Below are 22,065 nucleotides of genomic sequence, written 5' to 3' on the forward strand. Positions count from 1 at the left end.
TGTATAAGATTTAAACAGTTATATATAAATATTTTGTTTAGGCAATTGTGGAACCTGCTAAACTATACTGTATAAAATTTAGGTACTTATGAATCTCCTTAAAGTTTTATAAAAAATTAAAACATTTTTGAAACTTTCAAAAAAAAATTCTGTAACATGTAAAAATTAAGCTAGTTGTGAAATTTCTTAGACAATTCTGTTTAAGTTTTAGACAGTTTTAAAACTATTTGTATAATTCTTTGTAACAAGACAACGGTTAAACCTCAAACCATTTTGTAAAAAATTTATACAATTGTGAAAGTGAATAAACAGTTTTATATAAAAAATAAAAGAATTTTCGAAACATACAAAACAATTTTATATAAAATTCACCTAATTGAGAAATTTCTTAGACAATTATGTATAAGATTTGAAAAGTTTTAAAATTTTTTTATTATAATAAGGCAATTGTAAAACCTTCTAAACTATTTTGTATAAAATTTAGGTAGTTGTAAAACTCCTTAAGCAGTTTTATAAAAAATTAAAACATTTTTGAAACTTCCAAAAAAAAATCTGGAACATATAAAATTAAGATAATTATGAAATTTTTTAGACAGTTTTACAACTCTTTGTATAATTCTCTGTAAGAAGACAATTGTTAAACCTCCTAAACCATTTTGTATTAAATTTAAACAATTGTGAAAGTAAATAAACAGTTTTATAAAAAATTTAAGAATTGTAAAATTTCTTAAACAATTCTGTATAAGATTTAAACAGTTCTAAATTTTTTAACATAAGGCAATTGTGAAACCTGTTAAACTATTTTGTATAAAATTTAGGTAGTTGTGAAACAATTTAAAGTTTTATAAAAAATTAAAACATTGTTGAAACTTCCAAAAAAAATTATGTAACATATAAAATTAAACTAGTTGTGAAATTTCTTAGACAGTTCTGTTTAAGTTTTAGACAGTTTTAAAACTATTTGTATAATTGTCTGTAACAAGACAATTATTAAACCTCCTAAACCATTTTCTATAAAATTTAGGTAGTTGTGTAGCTGCTTAAACAGTTTTATAAAAAATTAAAACATTTTCGAAACTTCCAAAACAATTCTGTATGAGATTAAACGTACACCATTTTGTGTAAAATTTAAAGAATTGTGAAAGTGAATAAACAGTTTTATAAAAAATTAAAGAATTTTCGAAACTTCCAAACCAATTTTATATAAAATTCAGCTATTGTAAAATTTCTTAGACAATTCTTTATGAAACCTGCTAAACTATTTTGTGTAAAATTTAGATAGTTGTAAAACTCCTTAAAGTTTTATAAAAAATTAAAAGATTTTTGAAACTTCAAAAAATATCTCTAACATATAAAATTAAGCTAGTTGTGAAATTTCTTAGACAACAATTTCGAAGCATTAAAAACCAAAACTCTTTATATGGTTCTCTATAATATTAAGATTTAATTTTTATATTTTAACTGTTTTTTGTTTTAATTTTATGACCATTTGATGTCAACTTAAACAATAATAATCTTTTACTACTACAGTTATTTATTTGATTTGTTATTTCTTAGAAGAAACAATCAATCTAGGTTTATTGACTGTTTATTAAAAGGCTCTTAAGCATTAAAATCGGCGATAAGCGTCAAACACGACGACAGATTCAAGATAAACGCCTGAATCAACAGGTGGGTCACCGAGTCATCTCTCAAATTCCCAAAGAAGCAATGACGAAATTTAAGAAACGTCTAGTCCGGCTAGATAATAAATCATGGAAAAATTTTCGTTAGAAATTTCTTAGTTAGTTAGTTAGCTGGTTGGTGCGGTTCGCAAAGTAATCAAATGAGTTAGCAGCGTGAAACATGCGCTTATTAATTCGCTCGGTGGTGAGCCGAGGTCGTAACTCTTCGCATTTTATTTTTCCACGCTGGAAACTCTCTGAAATTCCCGGAGCCGCTGCACCAAACACGTATATGCATATAACATATCGCGTAATAAGTTGTGCGCGAGTTAACCAACGAACCAAGAAGATATCTGGCATGTGATAAACACGAACAAATTCCCGATTTATTATTTCCTCGAGTTGAAAACGGTTTCGCCTCTCAATTAATCCGGTTTTATTGACAATTAAATCATCTTTTCGTCCGTTAATTTTTGTGCGTTCCCGAACGCAGATAATGCGACGTGGTGAGTTATCGGTTTGTTGGTTTTCGTAGGCATTTCGATACGTGGAACGAGGAGAGGGTCTTGGCGCGTTTGTTTTACCGGTCGGACGGCCCACCGGATTCCAGAGTAGGTTCTTGGAAGTTGAGAGAGGCCCACGCTCGCTTCTCTCTCTGCGCTCGGATGATGCTGACGGATCGGGCCGCACATAAACTACCACACAGCTACGAAATCGCATTCTTGCTGTTCATTTTTACGCAGTTTCGACGTGCCGATCTAGTTTTCTTAAAACGAATACGATAAAACTCGACTTTTCCCTGAAGTTTACAAGACAAGTTCAATAACTACAAAGCTTAATCTACGAGTAATTCAACTCTAAAATTGTCAAGTTACTGTCGTTCATAAATAGTGTCCATTTATTAACTCAAAACCAAAAATAATTGTTAATAGAACAATTTAAAAAGACGTAATGTATTTGTAAATTTATTTGTGGAAGTGATTTCATGCCTCCGTGAAGAAACGTTCTGAACGTTAATGGTAGACGGTACATTTTTCAAGTTGCCTCCGGTAAATGTGGACTTAAAGATGCCTCTTGTCTTAAATTGTTAAGTCGAATGAACCGGCAACATTCTGGGTCGAATTACGAAAGAATTATTAAATGACCCGACGACGATTTAGCTTTTAACTTTGGATATTTTCTTAATAATTTCAATTTTTAATCATGTTTGCACAATTTTAAACAGTCGTAAACAATAAAAATTACTTTTTATGTAATTGGAGTTTCACTTTTTTGCATAGATATCGGTGCGTTAGTTGTTTGAACACAAGTCAAGGCTGATCCGATAAACTATCGCATCTAGATCTAGTCGAAATTGTAGGTGTACAACTACTTGAAACACCCGTCCATTTGAAAACGGAGAAATTTTCAAGTTCGAGTCTGGTTATTTACGTTTCCATACAAAACAAGATAAATTATTTTTAGAATTTCGATCATACCAAAGTGTGTTGTATTACAATAATGTTATTTATTTTAAATTAATTTAAATAATTAATTATTCAGCTGATTGTGTGACCTTTCGTCATTCTTTAACTGCCAATTAAAACTCAATTAGGTGTTTTGGTCGATCTATTTATAGAATTTAATATTAAAAATGATAAATGAATGGGCAAATGTCAATGGCAATGTCAAGTTTTCGCCGGCTTTATCCCAGGTAATCTAAACGGCGGCAACTACAAACATTTCATCACATTCTTTTGTTTCATACTCCTCAGCAACAAGAAAAAAACCGCTTCAGAAAAAAATAATGAACCGAAATTTCCGGGTGCACCGGCGACTTTCTAGCGGCACGGGCGAAGAAGTGGAGGATTCGCGTCGGACCAAAGGACATTTACATTTAAATCGTCACCTGAAAGGCGATGCCCACGCGTATTGGATTTCATTCATTCGGCGCCGAAACCCCACGCATTTTCTCAGCTCAAACAGAAAAAAAATGTTTGAATTACAGTTACCTCCGTTGATAATTACGTTTTGTCTCATCGAATTTTTATTTTCGTCGTCTACAATGTTTTGTCACGGTTATTACAGCAAATTTTTCTAATTATACGTGTAAGACATTATATTATTTAATAAACACAGTTGTAAACAGAATTATTTAGGAAATTTTGCATTTGTCTTATTTAAATAAATAATTAATTGCGACATGTCGATGTATTAATTTTATACAGAACTATTTCCATATTTTTCAATAGTCTATTTTTTAATAAAATTGTCTAACATTTGTTCTTATATTTCAGAGAATGATATAAAAAGTGTCTGAAATTTATACAAAATTGTCTAAAATATTTTATTTTTTTATTAAACTATTTAAGAAGTTTCACACAAATGTCTAAATTTTATATAAAATGTCGTAGGAGATTTCAAAATTGTCTTATCATAGACAACTATGCAAACTAACAACAAAATTGTCTGAGAAATTTCACAATGGCTTCATTTTATACAGAAATGTTTTGGAAGTTTCGAAAATGTTTTAATTTTTTATAAAACTGTTTAAGCAGCACAATGCCTAAATTTTATAAAAAGTGTACTTTTTACTATGGTCTCTAATAATAAAAAAAAACTATTTAAAATGTTTAAAACCTAAATTTTGTGAAAAATTGTAAATAAAATTTCACAGGTGTATTATTTTTATTCAGAATTGTTTACAAAATTTAGAAAATGTTTTAATTAAAAACAAAAACTATTTAATTTTTTTACAAAATGTCTTAGAAGTTTTATAATTACCTTTATAATTGAGAGAAATATTTTAAAAAAATCGACAACTGTCCAAAATTGTAAAGATTAATTAAAAAGTTTAGAAACTCTCTTAATTAAAAAAAAAATAAGCGGTTTTACAACACAAATTTCGAAGAGACATGTGAATAAATTCGAGACAATTTTAAAATTTTTTATATAGTTTTCTATAACAAGAATATTAACTTAAAGTATTTTGAATAAAATTTAGTTGTGAAACTGCTTAAACAGTTTTCTTTTTAAATTTAGAAAACTTCTTAAACAATTCTGAACACAGTAAGACATTTATGACATTTTCTTTATAATTTTCTACAAAATTTAGACAGTTCTTAAACTTTTTAAATAATTATCTCTATTATTAAGACAATTGAGAAACCTCTGAGACTATTTTGTATAAAATTTTTAGACAGTTATTTTGATAATAATTTTTTTAATTAAGACATTTTTTTAACTTCCTAAACGATTCTAAATACAAATAGGACACAAATAAGCATTTCCGAAATTTCTCAACAATTCTACATAAAATTAAGAGTTTTGACAGTTTAAAATCTTGTATAAATTGTCGTAACTCCCCAACCATTCTGTATAAAATTTGGACAGTTATGAAACTTCTTATCCATGTGTAAAACTTCCTAACCGTTTATCCCCATAATTAAGACAATTGTGAAACAGTTTCGTATAACAATAAGTCATAGTTGCGAAGCTCCTTGGGCAATTTCGTGTCCAACACACATCCATTGCAGAATGAATTGGTGATTGTTGGTGATCAGCCGCATAAAATTGATGTTGAAATACGTGTACGGAGTGGATGACCGGAGGCCGAATGAAAAGAGAGAGACGGAACAGGCGCCAGGTCCCCAATTCCTACGGGTGGTAGACCACAGACGGGGCCCGACCGACCGCGATTCGCCCCCTTTGTCCCGCTGCCCGAATACCTGTTGGATCGCACGTCGCACGATGCGGCCAACCATCAAGAAATAATGGACCGACACAATGACTGCGACTGTCAGTGGGAATTGTTTGTAAATTTACATACTTCACATAGCAGTTCAGTTTTAATCACCGTTAATTAGTTTTTAAACATCTAAATAATGACACCGTTTTTTTAAACGATATTAATTAATGTACTTATTCAAAGTGTTTTTGCTTTATCAATTGTCGAGTGGTTGAGGTAAATCAATTTATAAAACCACATTTTATCTAAGATTTTTATTGTTGTAAACAATTCGAAGGTGCACGTATTTTACAATTGTTACTTTTACGGTCGCCATCCATAAATCTAGACAAAAACTTGAGAACGACTGTGCGCCGAAGAGATACCAGTGGCGCCCGACCGAAGCCAAACAGTCGGACGGAAAAAAAAGAACCGACCCGATAATTTGGAACATCTGGGCCGAGATTGGTATTTCGGTTTCGTGAAAGCCAAATGGGATAGTCCTGTAAACGTCGATTCGGGGAACCCGAAAAGTGGTGGCGACGCGCATATTTTCGAGTCGGCGAGACGGAAAAAATTACCGTCTCGTATTTTAGAGATAATGTCTATTTTCGTTGCCCCTCCGATCTGTATCACGACAAACACAAATATGATGCGTGACTCAAGTTCCTTCGCAAAATGATGGAGTATTTTTAATGTTGGACATAAAGATCGAACGCACCTTTTATAGTTGGATTTCGATTTGATGTCGTCCATAAAATATTTCGTTTATCACGTAGGCCCCACGTTATCGGAATTCCAATTTATTATTCACTGAGGAAATGCAACATTTTTCAATGACCTAATCTAATTGATTAAATTAATAATGGTCTTTGATTAAAGCTTGCCACAGCGAAATTTCGAATCATTTAACAATGTTTCATCGGATTTAGTTCCCCCCACAAAAAGCACACGACATTAAACGAGAAAGATGGCGATTGCAAAGGAGTTGTTTGTCTTAAAACTGCAATATATCTCGTTTAATATCCCCAGGAAATTACCATAATTGCATTAAATCACTGGCACTGTCCGGCCACCGGCTAAAAAATGAGCGGCACGGCCATTTATCAATATATTGCGCACGGGGTCGTAAATCCAGTTAAAACAAAGCATATCGGACGCACATAAATTACCAACCCGCTCATGATTCCACCAGGTACCTTAATTGGACCTTATGATTGTTCTACGTTGTTATCAATTCATCGAACAAACCAATTCGCAAAATGCGCAAAAGACAAGAGTGCAGCTTAGAAACAACGAGGACCACACATTTCAGCGGCCGAAATTAAACGCGGGGAAAAAAACGGGGTAATTTCGAAGGTAAGGCAAAAAAAAATGAGCGGCTGAGCGCGTAATAAGCGGAGAGTGGAGCGTGCGATAGAGATGGAACGATGGAGCCTTGTAATCAGCGTATAGGCAGTTAAGCCCACGAATTCTGGTACGACGTCGGGCCTGGGTACTAATTATTTTCGAGAGAACAAGTCGCCGGAATAATTTCGTCGCACAGAACCGGAATCGGATTATTTCCCTTCGACCACAAAGGAATTCCAGCGAGCGATCTGTCCTTTGTTTTAGTACGAATTTGGTAGATCGGTCAAGGGAAATTGTCGACAAAGGATATGCCCATATAATAACGAAGCGGCGCGCTAAAATAGCAAAACAGGAAAACGGTCGACCAGATTCCAGCCAATAATAGATGTGAAAAAACCGCTTGGCGCCACGATCCTCGCTCACTCAGAAATGTCATTCTCAAATGGACGGTTTCACTGTTCCACAGACAAAATTAATTATTCCATCGATTGGCTAAATACGATCGGAATGGGGAGCTATTTCTTTCCTGTCAACGTCCGCTGATATAAAACAAATGGGCTGATAATTTCTGATGAAGACCCGTGAGAAATTTAATTTTGGGACATTTTCATTGGACGGAAATCTGTTTAACAGTTTCACCGTTATAGATGTGTCGCGACTAGTTTAATTGTATTCAAAACTGTTTAGAATATATAAATCTTACACAAATTTGTTTAAAAGCATGGTAACTGTCTAAATTTTATACAGAACTGCTTAAGAAGTTTCACAACTGTGTAACTTGCACACAAATTGTTTAGAACATCAACTACATTAATATCAAAACTGCTTTAAACTGAAAGTTGTATAGTAAAACATTTCTAAAACTTCATCAGCAATTTCAAATTAAACATTTAAAAACAGTATACAGTTTTACAGTTTACTTATGTATATGCACAACTAGAGCAATTCTTTATACATCTCTACAAACTAGTAATCAAAATTTTTGACCCTATGGTATATATAAATGGCAGAGAAAGCAGTTTAAACAACTTAAACAGTTATTAAAGTTCCAAGGTGCAAATACATAAGGTGAGTAACTTTATAAGATAATTTAAAATATGTAAATTTTATAAAGAATATGGTACAAACTATTACAGATACATTTTTTCACATTTTCTTGCTATTTTAATTTAGATAAAAAATTGATAGATAATTATAATGTTCTTTTTTTACAATATACTAATACGGACTTAAGTTGACTAAACTTAAGCAGTCTTACCTCAGAAAGGGTTACAGTTATATATACAACTAAAGCAATTCTTTAAACATTTTTATAAATTAGTTATCAACATTTTTGATACAATATAGTATACTTAATGGTAGAGAAAACAGTTCAGTAAAGAACTAAGATGGTAACGACACTTTTAAACAACTTTTATACAATTTAAGCAGTTATTAAAATTCCGAGGTGATACATTTTTTCATATTTTACTTGTCCTATTAATTTAGACAAAAAAATTGATAAATAATTATAATGTAACTACTTTGTAGTATGTAATAACTTTTTACAATTTATTTCTGTAGGTTTAAGCTGACTAAACTTAAGCAGCCTTACATCGGCTATAGTTACAGTTAGAACAATTCTTTACAGATCTTTATAAATTAGTTATCAAAATTTTTGACATATATAAATTTACATAAATGGTAGTGAATATAGTTCTGTAGAAACTATGACAGTAACGAAACTTTTAAACAATTTAAACAGTTCCAAGGTACAAGTTTATAAGGTTATTAAACGGAATTTGATGGGCAACTTCGTAAGATAATTTAAAATTTATAAAAAATTTTATGTATGATGCAATTTATTTTTCCATATTTTACTTGTCCCATTAATTTAGACAAAAAAATTGATAGATAATTATAATGTAAATTTTTTAAAATTTATTTCTGTGGATTTAAGCTGACTAAACTATTTAATGTAATTTGATGGACAACTTTGTAAGATAATTTAAAATGTATATAATTTATAAAAAATTTTATGTATGGCACAATTTAACACAGACACATTTTTCCACATTTTACTTGTCCCATTAATTTAAATAAAAAATAAATGGACAGATAATTATAATGTAATTTTTTACATTTTTACATTTTTTTAATTCAACGGACTTAAACTGACTAAACTTGAGCAGCCTCGCAACGGAAACGGCCGCGACACATTTTGACATTTACATACATATCACGATATTTTTCAACCCCGATTAAAACCCAAGTTTTTTTCCCACTTCCACCATATCTCGGACACACCATGAATGAACCCGCGTGGGAAGCATTTATCGACCGGCCGGACAATTTGAATAAATTAAAGATACTGGTGTGTGTGTATAATTTTAGGTGGTACCTGTCGTTCCATTCGCCATCAATAAACAACTGCGCGTATCTCCGAATACTTTAGATATACCGAAAAAAAAAGAAAATAAAAATAAAAACGGTAATAGCGAACCGAAGTGGGTTTATCGCTGTCGCTTCTCCGTTTTCGGATCCGTTTATCGGCGGGCCTAAATGGAAACGGCGGTCCGTCCGTCTGAGAATGTCACCGTTTTATCAATGAGAATAATTGGGACGGATGGACATAAAAAAGACACTGGGCTACATGATTATGGTGTTGGTAGCGTTAAAGGAAAGAAAAGCATTGAGAAAATTGGGCGGTTACACCGTAAACATTTGCTTAACCCAAATGGTGTTAAATTTTTATTACGTTTACAGAAGAAAATTGCTCAAGCTTCCGGATGTTCATGTACATAACACGCCTAGTTTTTAGTTTGTTCTATCAACTGGTTTCTAATAGTTGTACGGCTGCACGGTAAGGAAACAACAATAATTGATGATAAAAAATTTAAACAACATTCGAATATTCTGATTCATTATGTTTAAATCAGTAACTGATAAGTAGTCATGATAATGTTTTGGGTTTATCTACGAAATTTTGCAATGTAACTGGTTCCAAAAATCGTTCAAAACATGTTTGGAATCAAACAACCAACTCTTTATTAATTGTAAATAACACTGGCTTTTATTGTGCAGCATAAAATAGTTTAATACATCCAATAGGAATTTGGCCAGTAGTGGAGTACTTGCCACAGTTTCCAATGGGAGTGTTATTGAATTAGTTTAAGGAAGAGGAAGAGGAAAAATGGTGGTGGTGGTGTAACTAAAGACTTACCAGGTTGATGGAGCCGGCTCCAGTGATAGGGATTGCAGCAAATGTAGACGGGGTCGGAGGCCGAATGGCAGATTGGCAGACTGCGTAACTGTGTGAACTGCGAGAGATCGGGCCATCTCCACACTTGACAACACAGCACGTGCGGCCGGTCTTCGTGGCTGCGAGGCACCAGGACACAGTTGGACACGTTTTGGCCGCGACCCTCGATCGCCTTCAGCAGCATGTCCAGCTGGTTCTCCTCGAGCCTCTTCAGCAGCCCGTCACACACGTCCTCCTCCTCCGCCGGACCCCCGCCACCTTCATCGTACATCCGCTTTTTGCGGGCCTTCAGCAATTTCCTAGTCAAGTTGGTCTTTCTTTTCCGAAACATGAACATTAAATAGGATTTTTCCTGCGCGGCGGGCAAGCATTTGGGTGCCACTACGTTAACGTTACACTAACACTCGCACAACTCAAAACACCTCTCGGAGCACCACCACTATCGATACCGCCTACCCTCGTTATCTGGCCACTGCAACGGTGCACGGTGCAGATGACATTCGAATCGAACTGCACGCAACGGGATACACACAAATCGGGCGTGTGGTGTGGACCTGGGCCTTCGTTTAACTGCGACGTGTCCGCTTCGGTTGGTCTTGACGAACAGACTGGCGGTGTCGCGGTGCCGGCACGCTGGTTTCTGCGGCGGCCGCCAGAGGAAGTCGTCGGTCTAGACCTAGGGGAAGGGAGGTTGACTGTTGGCGCCGCTTAGGCGCCAGGCCCGTACTTTGCGCCGTTACCTAGTCACCGCCGCGCACCGTTGCCACATCCGAAACTTGCCGGCCACATCCTTCTCCATATCTAACACCTATTGGTTTTTTATTATTCCAATTTAGCTTTATGAAAGAAAATTAAATTCCTAATTTATCCCATATATTTAAAAAAATCCATGGGAATTTAAAATTTCATTTTACTTAACTTCTAGAAAATTAAATAAATTTATTACTATATACAAAAAGTTGTACGAATTATCCTAATTTCTGTAAAACATCAGTGAAAATTGTTTGAAAAAAAAAAAAAAATAAAATTTTTAAGTGAATTTATTTTTTATTATTATAAAAAGAGTTATAACTCGTATCATTAAGTAGACTAATGTACTAAAGTACTTTCAAAATTAAATATTACCATTATATTTCCAAATATCGTAAAATATTTTTATAATTAATGACAGATTTTTCTTATAAAATAAAAATATAACCTTTTTCAATATATACTACTTTTATAGTTTCATAAGATAAAATTTTAAAGATATAAAGATTATTCTATTAACTTTGGCAATATTTAATTCCCATTATTATTATTAATTTAAAAAAAAAAATAAAATAATTATTTTAATTTTAATGAATTTATTAATTAATTTGAAAAATTAACCAATTATTATTAAAGAATATTATTTTGTATAATAATTTAAGTAAGAATTTATAGATTAGCTTAAAAAATCACTCAACATATACAATATATCCAAAAATCACCCAAACGAGCAAAATCTGAATATAAACATATATTTTTAATGATAAATTCAGTCATGACTATCAAAGAACATCAAAAAAATTGGAATTATATAATTTATGTTTTGTCTAATCATTACGAATTTTATAAAATATGAAAAAATGTTTAAACTGAAAAAATATCTCAAATTAAATAAATGTGAAGTTAGTTGGCAACTGCGTTTTGGACCAAAAGACACGCAAGTATCTCTCTCCGGTGGTACTGACAGGTGGCGTGCACCGGACAAACGTCCATCTGTCTCTCACCCCCTCACGCCAAACACTATCAACACACCGTACTGAACAAACAAAGCCACATGACAAACAGCTATTGTTGCCCGCCGATTTGTCGGTTCGATCCAATTACGACGTCTGGACTATGAAATTATACCCTGCGGTACTACTGCTTACATTTCGAATGGAGGACCTGCAATAAATTTTTATGTTTCGAAATTCGTGTACCACTTAATTTAATTTATTTATTAAACGTGCGAGTGTTTCGAAACGCTTTTGAAAGTACTTGAAAAATTTTTTGAGTAATTGTCCGGCATGTAAACAAACTTTCAGATGCGGCAACACGAGTTTTCATAATTAGATCGGATGATCGTTTCAGATTGGGATAGAATGTGCGTTTGGTTTTCTATAAATAGACGTATTTATTACTCGGTTTATGGCTCCATAACAATTTTTTTAAAAGGAAAACAAATATAGATAATATTGTGAACGGAGCAGCACTATTTCACATCATTGATGAAGTGTGATCTAATCTTTGTTTAATCTGAAAATTAGTGAATTTTAAAATCTGTATCAGTGTATTGATCAAATATATTTGTTTAACTTATGAATCACAATCAATATTGTATATAACATTAATTCGTAATAATTGATTTATAATGTCAAAAAAATGTATGTAAGTTATTTACTATTGCAAAGTAATTATATAAAAAATATTAATAACAAATCTATTTTAATGGTATAATGTTTTAATTGAAGATCGAACAAAAAATTAGTTCATAAATATACCACAATAATACTATATAAAAATATATATTCCAAATAATAACTATATTATGAATAATTTAATGAAAACTTAATTTAACTTATTGGGCAATTATTAGTATGTACACATGTTTAAACTATAACGAGTAAGTCGACACTATGCAACCCACATTACTCTTACCGCAACATTCGTTGTAGGTAACAATATTTAATTTTAAGTATTCCAACATAAGTTACAATACAAAACTCCCTAAAAAAGTACTATAAACATGTTCCTCTGAGAATTACATAAAAGTGAGGTTAACATGTCTTCATTTTGTTAAAGAATTGAACATTAACTTCATAGTTACGAAAGTTATTATAAATAAAATACCGCATAACCATAAAAATGAGCCTGTTCAGGTTAAACAGGCATTTATCGCCCAAAATTCGCCGAACATTTTCCACCGCTTTGCAAGAAGATGAATACACCGCAACACCCCAATATCCACCGATTTTGGACAACTCCTATTTGGCTCGACTCGAACGTCGCAAGGAAACCGAACGTGAAAGCATAAAGGACGTGCCAACGATCGAAGAAAAACAAATTCGATTGAACATGCCCCGTTATTATGGCTTCAAATCGTACATGTTGAATGAGGATTATATTCCTTATAATAATTTAACACTCGCACAACACGTCACAAGAACCCACTTGGTTGTCAATGATGAGTTGCCTGAGTACTTTAAAGGGATCAGTGTTGATGATTTGGTGGCTAAAACTAAGGCAGATGTTGAGGAGGCCGTTTATATTGAACTTGAGGGACACAAGTATGAAGCTTAATATAAAAGGTTGAAGTATGTTTTAAATTTTTAATTATTGTAGGAGAGCCCATGAAATTACTAATGAAGACCTTAGTGAAGTAGAAATAGAAAACATTATCAGTTCATCAATCAGTAAACAAGTTAATCGAGTCATTCTCAATAATTTAAGTAAAGTACTTCCACATTTGTTGCAAGTACAAGTAAGTAATTATGTTATATGTGAAATTTATAAAAAATACACTGAATATTTTACCAGGTGGATTATGATCCGAAAGTTGAATCTTGTTGGTATGCAGGTGGAATGGTTCCACCAGAAAATGTAAAAAGGTATAGGAGGGGTAGAGAATGGACAAAAGAATATGAAAACTTGCCCACAGACAGATTAATGGCATATCAAGGCAAACCTACACTGAACTTAAGAACAAATTTGCCTTTACCCCCAATTATTCCTTATTCAGAGGCTGAAAATCCTGCATTTACTGTCCCATTTTTTAAATTTGATCCTAGGACAGTTGGTACAAAAACCACACACAGAAGAATCACTAATATTCCTGGTAAAATTGTTCAAAGTGATGTAGGAATTTATTAATAATATTATTTCCTATAGGTTTCTGGCCAGGTGATCCAAACCAGTTTGGTGTTCTTTCTTACCATTCCAGAGGTCACATCTTAACCAGAAAACGCTTCAACGACCCAAATGACGACAAAGAAGCTCTTCACCGCCAAGGAATTTTGGCTTCATTCGGCTGGTTAAGCGCACAAGCAAACTTCTTGGGTTTCAACACGTTCAATGACTTAACGTATCCGTTAACCACCCAAACAGTTATCACGAACGGACAAATCTGGTCGTTTTACGCTTATCAATTGAATACCATGTTGATCCATGGAAAGAATGTAGATGAAAATCCAAAAAAGAACATCTGTTGGGCGACTCCCGAGATGAAACTATATGATTCTGTAGCTGACGGTAAATTAGTTGGTTTTAATGATGACGTTCTGAAAGTATTATTAAAGCTTTACGCGAACCAACCAGCGCAACGACTGGGTGTTAATCTCACCCCATATTTAAAACACAAGGAAAAGGTTGTGGCCGATTATGAAGATGCGGATAAACGCGAATGGCTTGAACGTGAATACAAATTCTTGGTATCAAATAGACCAAGACTGGTTGATATTGATGAGGTTTACCACTGGGAAAAGATTTACAAGATAGATAATAAGACCAGATTTATGGAGAAGAGATTGAGGTTCTTTGAACTGTTCCAAAAACCACAAGATAGAAGATTGGATGATAGATTAGGAAAGTATATTCCAAGAGCTTTAAGGCCTGAACTGCCAAGACACAAAGGCAGACGTGCCAAGGAATATTGGCCTTAAGTTGTTAATAAAGTTGTGTTAAAGTTTATTGTTTGTTTCAATAATTTAATAAAACAGTTTGTTAATTTACTAAAATTTATTTAAATCCACATTTTAGAACATGTGGAATCACTGACTTAAAATACATTTCTTAAAAATAAAGTTCATTCACATGTCACATTCATAATATGAACACATGTCTTAAAAATAGGACTAATAAAATTAGTAAGGTTTTTGCCGATGGTTGTTGTTATACCCTTTTCTTCCACCTGAATTCCAGGGTTCTGGATTAACAATTGCAATGTCCAAATAATCCCCAATGGTGAAACGACAGTCACCCAGAGTTTTGGCATCATCTGGTCCCTTTACTCCCGTAGTGGTAGATCCGATTTCCCGCATTCGGTATACTGGAGCTCTCAAATCGGGATAGACGAAAGCAAAATTGAACTTTGTGCCGTTCCTCCGTGTCTCCGGTAAAACTTCTTTGACTAGTTGCGTTAATTCGTGCAAAGTAGCGTCTTTCCACGTGTAAATTTGCAATTCGTTTAAAGGCGTACTGCCCTTATTGTAGTCGGCAATTTTGAAATGGAAACCACTCTTCGACACGAACACCCGTAACAAAAACGGACAAACTTTCTGTCTGTTCACTACAACGTTCTTTTCTTCGATCACGACGTCTACTCCTGCCATTGTTGAAGGAATTTTGACTGCAAGTGAGCCACACAAACTATTTATACACTCCTTGTTATTGTTTGGACGGATTATTTCATAAAACTGTGCAGATTATCTTAATGTAATTCACCACAGGTATAAACTTTAAAACTAGGTTATGTTTGCTGGTGTTGTTCCTGAAACCGTAAACAATAATAAAACAAGTAACATAGTTGTATTTTTTGATTACTTTTCTTAATCATTTCATTTAATTTTATATTTTTAATTTTAATATATGATTATGCTGCGTTTTAAATAAATTTTATTAAATATTTGAAACATGAAAATCTAGTTGCATATTTTGTGATACGAAAAAGAAATTAAAGATAAAAATAAGTAAATAAATAAATTAAAAACTATAGTTTGTTTAATTTGCACTGAGCAAATGTAAATGTGTAAACTATTAGGATATGCTCTTATTTCTTTTGTAAAATGTTTATTCTAACCTAAAATGACTAACCTAATAATTGCTATATTGTTATAGGATTGTTTGATTTTCATCAAATGTTAGTCACTTTTCATGTAGTAAGTTATTTACTATTTAAACATGTATATCCTACAAAAATATGTCGGAAACCTAAAAAAGTTGTAGATATGACCCAAACATCTGATGATATTGAAAACGATATAAAATTTGATCCTCCAGCATTTAGACAACGTTACGCTGAAGTCTTCGACATTCTAATTGCAAAAGAATGGAGGAAAAGCTTGAAGAAAATGGTTGATTTTGGTTGTTCAGAGTTTGGTTTTTTTATCTTTGTTAAAAGAGTGTTAAATCTACAAGAATTGTTGTTGGTTGATATTGATGAAGAAGTTATGAAAGAAAATTTGTATAGATTAAAACCACTAACAGCTGAATACATAAAAACCAGGAATCAACCTTTTACTGTAAAAGTGTTTGAAGGAAGAGTTCAAGATCCAGATTGTCAGTTAAAAGAAACAAATGTTGTGACAGCTATTGAATTGTTAGTATCACTTAAATTTAATCAAACTTAACAGTAACAATTCTCTGTATTATAAAAGTAAGGAACAAGTATTTGTTGTTTAGGATAGAACATCTATATCCCGATGCACTGGATGCATTCCCATACAATGTATTTGAATACATTAAGCCTAAATTAGTAGTTGTCACAACCCCGAATGCTGATTTTAATGTCCTGTTCAAAAATTTTAATAAATTCAGACATTATGATCACAAGTTTGAATGGACTAGGGAACAATTTCAAGATTGGTAAGTTTCTACAAGAAAACATTTCTATTAAACATTTATAATGTGCAGCGAATATAATAAATTGACTTAATAATTTGTAGGGCGACAAACATAGTTTTACGTTTCCCAAATTACACAGTGTCATTTTCTGGTATTGCACCAGGACCTCCTGGTACAGAGATTTATGGATGTTGTTCACAAATGGCTCTATTTGTCAAAACAGATTCGGAGAATTCATCTCAAATAGAATGCAAATGTCTGGGAGGTCACCCAAACCCATCAGATGAATCTCAATTAATGTGTAACTGCCCATGTAATAATTGTATTTCAAGCGCTTCATTTGGTATTTGTACTCATTGCACTCTATCTAAAAAGATTATTTCAGATAAAAGTGTACCTAATAAGTTTTACAAATTAATCGACATCATCGATTACCCGTTCTACATCGATAAGCGAACAGAAGAGGAGAGACTATCCGACGAATTTAGATACAAAATAAATACACACGGCCAAGTAAACGGACGCTTTTACAACGACGAGCTTGGCAGGGCCGAAATTCCTCTCGTCGATTTACTGTATGGAACTCACGAACAACACCTAACAATACAGGAACTCGAGTAAGTCAATTTTTCGTTGGTTTTATCAAAATGTCACTGTCATTGATCAATCAAAACCAGACCCAAAATTTCTCACATCATTTCAACATTATCACGAACAGTAACAAAATTCCCAGCGTCCATTTCATCCCCATTTCAGTAAGTTGCTGCAGAAAATCGGCTACAAGACTGAAGAATGTTTTATCGGGCAATCGGGGGTGAAAGAATTGTGCGTACTGTATGATCCCCTGATGGATGAGACAACCAATTCCGAACCGTCAGAGCCCGAATCACAAGAAGGAGCGAACCAGTGTGACGAAAACGAACCCCTGCCCGACTGGGACACCGAGGAAAACCCCGAAAATTTGGCCAAGAAAGGTAGCAAATGAATTTTAAGATGGATTTATTCTTCTATTAATTATTATTCGTTGAAATAGCGGAAAGTCCGGTTGATTGGGAAGAGTTTCGTGAGGACACCCAGTCTGGTTCATCAAATAGTAACTGGATAGCACAAGATAGTGAGTTTTATTAGTGATATTTAACTTGTTACTCTCAAACAAATATTCTACATACGCATTTGTTATGTATTTTTATAATTTATTTTCGAATATTTGGTTTTGTTTTTGTTAATCTCATTGAAATGTGGTCATTAATTACTAGAAGTATTATTTTTATGTTAATAAAAACTATAGTACATCAAATGTTTTATTTAAACCTTTTCCTCATCATTCCTTTCCAAAACTCCCTTCCAACTCATCATAATTTACACCCAGTTCATATTGTCAGGTGGATCCGGCCAAAATCCCACGGGAACTTCTAAAATAATTCCGTTAAAACGCACCCAAGCAATGGATCCGGAACCGGCAGTACCCCCCGAGCACTCCAAAACAAAGGACACGGATGATCCGCATCAAATGTTACAAATCGACTCGACGGCGAGTATAACGACGTTGCCCAAGAAGAAAGACGTCGTAGTTGGCGGCGCAAAGTTCGATGTTGACAGGATCAACGAGCTGGACTCGTTCAGCAATCGTAATCAGCAGTACTACAGATACAGTTTCAGAAATTTTGCGAATTTCGTGCGAAAGGAAACGAGAAAGACGGACGGTAAAAGATGCAGCCGCGACAGAGATCGGGAATCAGTGGCTGGTCCGTCGAACGTCAGACGCCGTAAAAAATTGATCACGTGGTCGTCAGAAAGTGAGAACGATTCGCCGATTCAGGACGTCAAGTCAATGTTGGACTGCATGGTTCACAATCTGCTCAACAAGTTGGACGTGTATGAACCTGTGAATAGACTGGACAAACTGATCGAGTTCAACACACCTCTCGACGACAATGATATAATACAGATAGATGATGACGATGAACCGAACGAAACCGTTCCAGTTCCTTCAGTCATCAGTTCAAGTCATTCAAAGATCATGCAAGAAGTGATCGAGCCCCGCCTTCCGTTTTCTTCGACTGATACTACGGACGTATCGGAGGACACAGACAGAATCGACGAGGAAAGCGTGGAAAGGGCTAGCAGAGAGGCACTTTACGATCCCAACTCAAATCCCGATTTGCTCGAAGAGTTCCAAGAGTTGGTGCGAAGGACTATGCCCCAGGTTGATCCATCGGTCGAGCAGGACAACATCATGCTGATCGGTGTCGGGCGGTTGTCAGATGATGAAGGTAAAGATTTGAATTGTATTTTTAAACGGGACCCGGATCCGTAAATAATGAAATATGTATGAGGAATTAAATATATCTTACGAACAAGTTAGTGTCGTAGTTATTTTAATAGTTTCTCCAGACGGATTTCCTAATTGGTTACTGCAACTGGACGGAGGCATTCCGAATGACGATAACGTTGCTGTCGAAGGCCCGCATTTTTATTGTCAAGGGGATGGATTAGGTAAGATACATCAATGGGGGACTTAAAATTATCTAAAATTCTTTCTTTAGGGGTGCATCCGTCGATGATGGTGGTAGAGAATGATGAGGAGGAAGATGCGGATTCGGAATCGTCGAGCAACGATACCGCTGAAATGGCTGAAGGCACTTCTGAACCCGAAGTTCAATCTTTGCAAGCAGACAGTTCACACGGTACCACGTATTTTACACCTCCCAGTGTAATCAACGAGGAGGAGACGCAGAATGAGAACCGAACTGATGAGAACGACAACGAAGAACCCAACTGTTGAATTTAACATACTGTATTTTCTGTACAAGCAACTTTAAAATATAAAATTTATAACTATCATTTGTTTCATAGTTTATTATTTAATTATTAAAAGGCATAATTTTCTTCACAGGTCACTACCCAAATAAGCCCCCATCCTTAAACAAAATTTCAGTCAGGCTCTGGTCAGGTTCAGTCAGGTACCACATGCCCTGTTTCTGTAAACAGGTTAATTCAGAAAGAGACTTATTTAGTTGTAAACTCTTAACTATTGTTTCTGAGTATATAGGTAAGGCCTTTTTTCCAACATATGTTACAGTTTAACTACGATCAATTATTAATTAATTATAATAAGTAAAACTACCTATAATAACGCTATAAAGTAAAAAGTTGCCATAACGTTGTCCGACGAAGAAAAAAAAAATGTACAAAGTTTATTAAAGGATAAAATTAAATTAACCAACTACATAGTGCATACAACAATGATAGAGAAAACATAAACATGGTTAATAGGGAAAGAGCACAAAAAGATAAAATTTATTTATAATATATGTTACAAATGAAAAATGTTAAATAATATAAATGCTGTTAAAATCAAACAGAATTAAGTCAGTTATCGAATTTTCTATCACTGGATACATATTACTTATAGTAATCTTATAATCTGCCTGTATAAGTAATTAATTCTAAATGCACTTTTCATTTTTTAGAATTTCACGATACGCCACTGTCCTTAATTGATAAGAAAAACCATTAGGAACATTTTGTGATACACCTATGTTTTTAATCACAATTTAATAAAACCAATAAAATCCAAACTAAAACTTTTCAATTTAACAAAATTAATGGATATACGCAGTCAATAAAGAACATATTATGGTTTAATGTGCATTATTTTCGTTAGTTAAATTTGAGCCAACGGCAATTTATCCTATGAAAATTCGAGAAAACGAGAATAAAAGAAGAATAATGCAAAGGTAGTGTCAATTCTGTCAGTTGTTTTCGTAATGGCCGTTGTGCTGTGGTGTTGTGGTTTTGTTGTGTTGGAAAATCTGATTATAGTTTTAAGTTAAATGAAAAACTGTTTAATTTTCCATTAAATCGAGGATTTACACGTTAATTCGGTGAGTCCCCGCAATTTTGATAGTAAATTTTTGTCCGGTTTTATAAGAAATTTGGTCCAGGCATTTATTCAATTAACTGGTTCTTTTATTATGATTTTAAATATTTTAAAACTTTTGTTCTTTTTTTATAATAATATATTAGTTTTGCGCAAATTTATAAAAATTTTTATTGAGATAGTGAAAATTTATTGAAGATTGACAATTACAAATAATATTATTATGGTATTAATTTTATTTATAATAAATCAACAATGTATAAATATACACAAATATATATATATATATAGACTTTGAATCTAATTAGATTCCAGTTTTTATCGGACCGAGAGACCCATAAATAAAAAATTTAAATTTATGCGAAGATTGTTAAAAAACCCGCTAGAAACCAGACAATAATATTATTGTAAACACAGATTGTGTGTTTTTTAACCAGTTCCTTAATGATCTCATGCGTTGTCACTCTTTTTAAGTTGATGATAATTCATGTATCCACGGAACGTTTCGAATTTTTACTTGTTCGTGTTATTATTCTGCGACGTTTTGATCTTTGATCATAATAGTTGTGATCGTGTAATTTATATATTTTTTGTACTTAGAATGTGTGCATAAATCACAATGTTTCTATTAATGAGTGCTTTAAAATTGATTAATTAACATAAATGTTATTTTGAACCGTACAAATTTATCAAATTACTTGTATTATCTATTTAAATTAAGATCTGTTAATGGATTTTTAATTTACTTTGTGACTCAGACAAAAAAGTAAAAAAAAAATATTTATTTGTCAAGTAAAATATAGGCCTTAAATTCATTTTATTTACCATTAATTTCTCTTATTTTTTTCGATCACGTTTTTAATTTTTAATAAAATAGACCTCAACAATTTTAAACTCTGTATTTTAATGTCACATTCACAAAATTACAAATTTTTACATCAGTTATAATTTACGACGTTTGACTTGATTATTGTTATATTAAATTTTCCATTAATCGATCGATAATGAATGAGTGATGTTTGTAAAATTCTTCGATTTTGTTTCTGAACTAGTTTTCTTAATAATTAAGTTTTTTCTTAATTACCTTCAGGCAATTAATTATTAAAGAAAAATAGTTAATATATCAAGGATAAAACCCGTGTCAACTGGCGAATTTAGAGGACATCGTGATTATAAACACCTTATCAAATTTAAACACAATATAAATTTTGACGTTAATATCGTACATAAAAAATGCATTTATTCGACACCATCTCGATGTAATCTATAGAATAATACAACAAAGTGAGAAAAAAGACCGTGCATTAATTATGGAATTTTATAAAGGCAACGTAATCCTTAATTTTGTTACAAACATTGCTGCCGGAAATTTTAATTTATTATCCTTGTCGTTGTTAATTGAAAGATCTGCAAACAAACGGTTTAAACATGGCACATGACACTTTTACGACCGAATCTGCAATGAATTTAATTTGAACGCGATGAATAACATTTTGTTTTTATATTTACGCTCCAAATAACGAAGTTATTGTAATATAGAAAGTAAAATCTGTATTATTACAAGTTTTCTATATTACTTTCCATTAAATTAAATATAATTAGTCTCGTATTTAACGGATGATTAATACATTATATCGTTGGAACCAGTGAAATT

The 22,065-nt window shown here is 33.0% G+C and overlaps 5 protein-coding genes across 9 annotated transcripts in view; 3 read left to right on the plus strand and 2 right to left on the minus strand.

The window, feature by feature from the left end:
• The window catches only part of LOC109600676 (mothers against decapentaplegic homolog 6), a 49,155-nt gene extending 38,555 nt beyond the window's left edge, over positions 1–10,600 (minus strand). The window contains exon 1 of the mRNA XM_020016853.2: positions 9,923–10,600. Within this exon, the coding sequence (XP_019872412.2) occupies positions 9,923–10,298 (376 nt within the window). The 5' untranslated portion in view covers positions 10,299–10,600. The remainder of the gene's footprint in view (positions 1–9,922) is intronic.
• A 2,141-nt stretch (positions 10,601–12,741) lies between these two features.
• On the plus strand, positions 12,742–14,656 carry LOC109600655 (39S ribosomal protein S30, mitochondrial). Its single transcript, XM_020016830.2, has 4 exons — positions 12,742–13,257; positions 13,313–13,451; positions 13,508–13,805; positions 13,859–14,656. Exons 1-4 carry the CDS (start codon positions 12,836–12,838, stop codon positions 14,626–14,628), a joined length of 1,629 nt encoding a protein of 542 aa, XP_019872389.2. The 5' UTR covers positions 12,742–12,835; the 3' UTR covers positions 14,629–14,656.
• Positions 14,657–14,685: 29 nt separating this feature from the next.
• On the minus strand, positions 14,686–15,444 carry LOC109600656 (histone deacetylase complex subunit SAP18). Its single transcript, XM_020016831.2, has one exon. It carries the CDS (start codon positions 15,295–15,297, stop codon positions 14,830–14,832), a length of 468 nt encoding a protein of 155 aa, XP_019872390.1. The 5' UTR covers positions 15,298–15,444; the 3' UTR covers positions 14,686–14,829.
• Positions 15,445–15,659: 215 nt separating this feature from the next.
• Positions 15,660–19,370, plus strand: LOC109600661 (uncharacterized). Of its 4 annotated transcripts, none has more exons than XM_020016837.2 (9): positions 15,668–15,843; positions 15,905–16,283; positions 16,367–16,549; positions 16,630–17,145; positions 17,285–17,502; positions 17,562–17,642; positions 17,911–18,801; positions 18,902–19,024; positions 19,075–19,370. In XM_020016837.2, the coding sequence occupies exons 2-9, from the start codon at positions 15,913–15,915 to the stop codon at positions 19,311–19,313; spliced, it is 2,622 nt and encodes an 873-aa protein (XP_019872396.2). In that variant the 5' UTR covers positions 15,668–15,843; positions 15,905–15,912; the 3' UTR covers positions 19,314–19,370. The 4 variants fall into 4 exon arrangements, with proteins under 4 accessions (XP_049821105.1, XP_019872396.2, XP_019872398.2 ...); XM_020016839.2 differs by having other exon boundaries at positions 18,914–19,024; XM_020016840.2 differs by having other exon boundaries at positions 18,923–19,024.
• A 924-nt stretch (positions 19,371–20,294) lies between these two features.
• LOC109600672 (uncharacterized) overlaps positions 20,295–22,065 on the plus strand; it is a 46,754-nt gene continuing 44,983 nt past the window's right edge. For both annotated transcript variants that reach the window (XM_049965149.1, XM_049965150.1), the window contains exon 1: positions 20,295–20,415. The gene's annotated coding sequence lies outside the window, so the exon portion shown is untranslated. The remainder of the gene's footprint in view (positions 20,416–22,065) is intronic.

Source organism: Aethina tumida, chromosome 3 (assembly GCF_024364675.1).
Source record: "Aethina tumida isolate Nest 87 chromosome 3, icAetTumi1.1, whole genome shotgun sequence".
NCBI classification, from domain to species: domain Eukaryota; kingdom Metazoa; phylum Arthropoda; class Insecta; order Coleoptera; family Nitidulidae; genus Aethina; species Aethina tumida.

Excerpts from the sequence above, each read along its gene's own strand:
- LOC109600661 (XM_020016837.2), top strand. The coding sequence starts at position 15,913 with ATGACCCAAACATCTGATGATATTGAAAACGATATAAAATTTGATCCT. Across the intron at positions 16,284-16,366 it reads GTTGTGACAGCTATTGAATT|GATAGAACATCTATATCCCG; the intron begins GTTAGTATCACT and ends TTTGTTGTTTAG. Across the intron at positions 18,802-18,901 it reads GCGGTTGTCAGATGATGAAG|TTATTTTAATAGTTTCTCCA; the intron begins GTAAAGATTTGA and ends TTAGTGTCGTAG.
- LOC109600655 (XM_020016830.2), top strand. The coding sequence starts at position 12,836 with ATGAGCCTGTTCAGGTTAAACAGGCATTTATCGCCCAAAATTCGCCGA. Across the intron at positions 13,452-13,507 it reads CACATTTGTTGCAAGTACAA|GTGGATTATGATCCGAAAGT; the intron begins GTAAGTAATTAT and ends ATATTTTACCAG. Across the intron at positions 13,806-13,858 it reads AAGAATCACTAATATTCCTG|GTTTCTGGCCAGGTGATCCA; the intron begins GTAAAATTGTTC and ends TATTTCCTATAG.
- LOC109600656 (XM_020016831.2), bottom strand. The coding sequence starts at position 15,297 with ATGGCAGGAGTAGACGTCGTGATCGAAGAAAAGAACGTTGTAGTGAAC.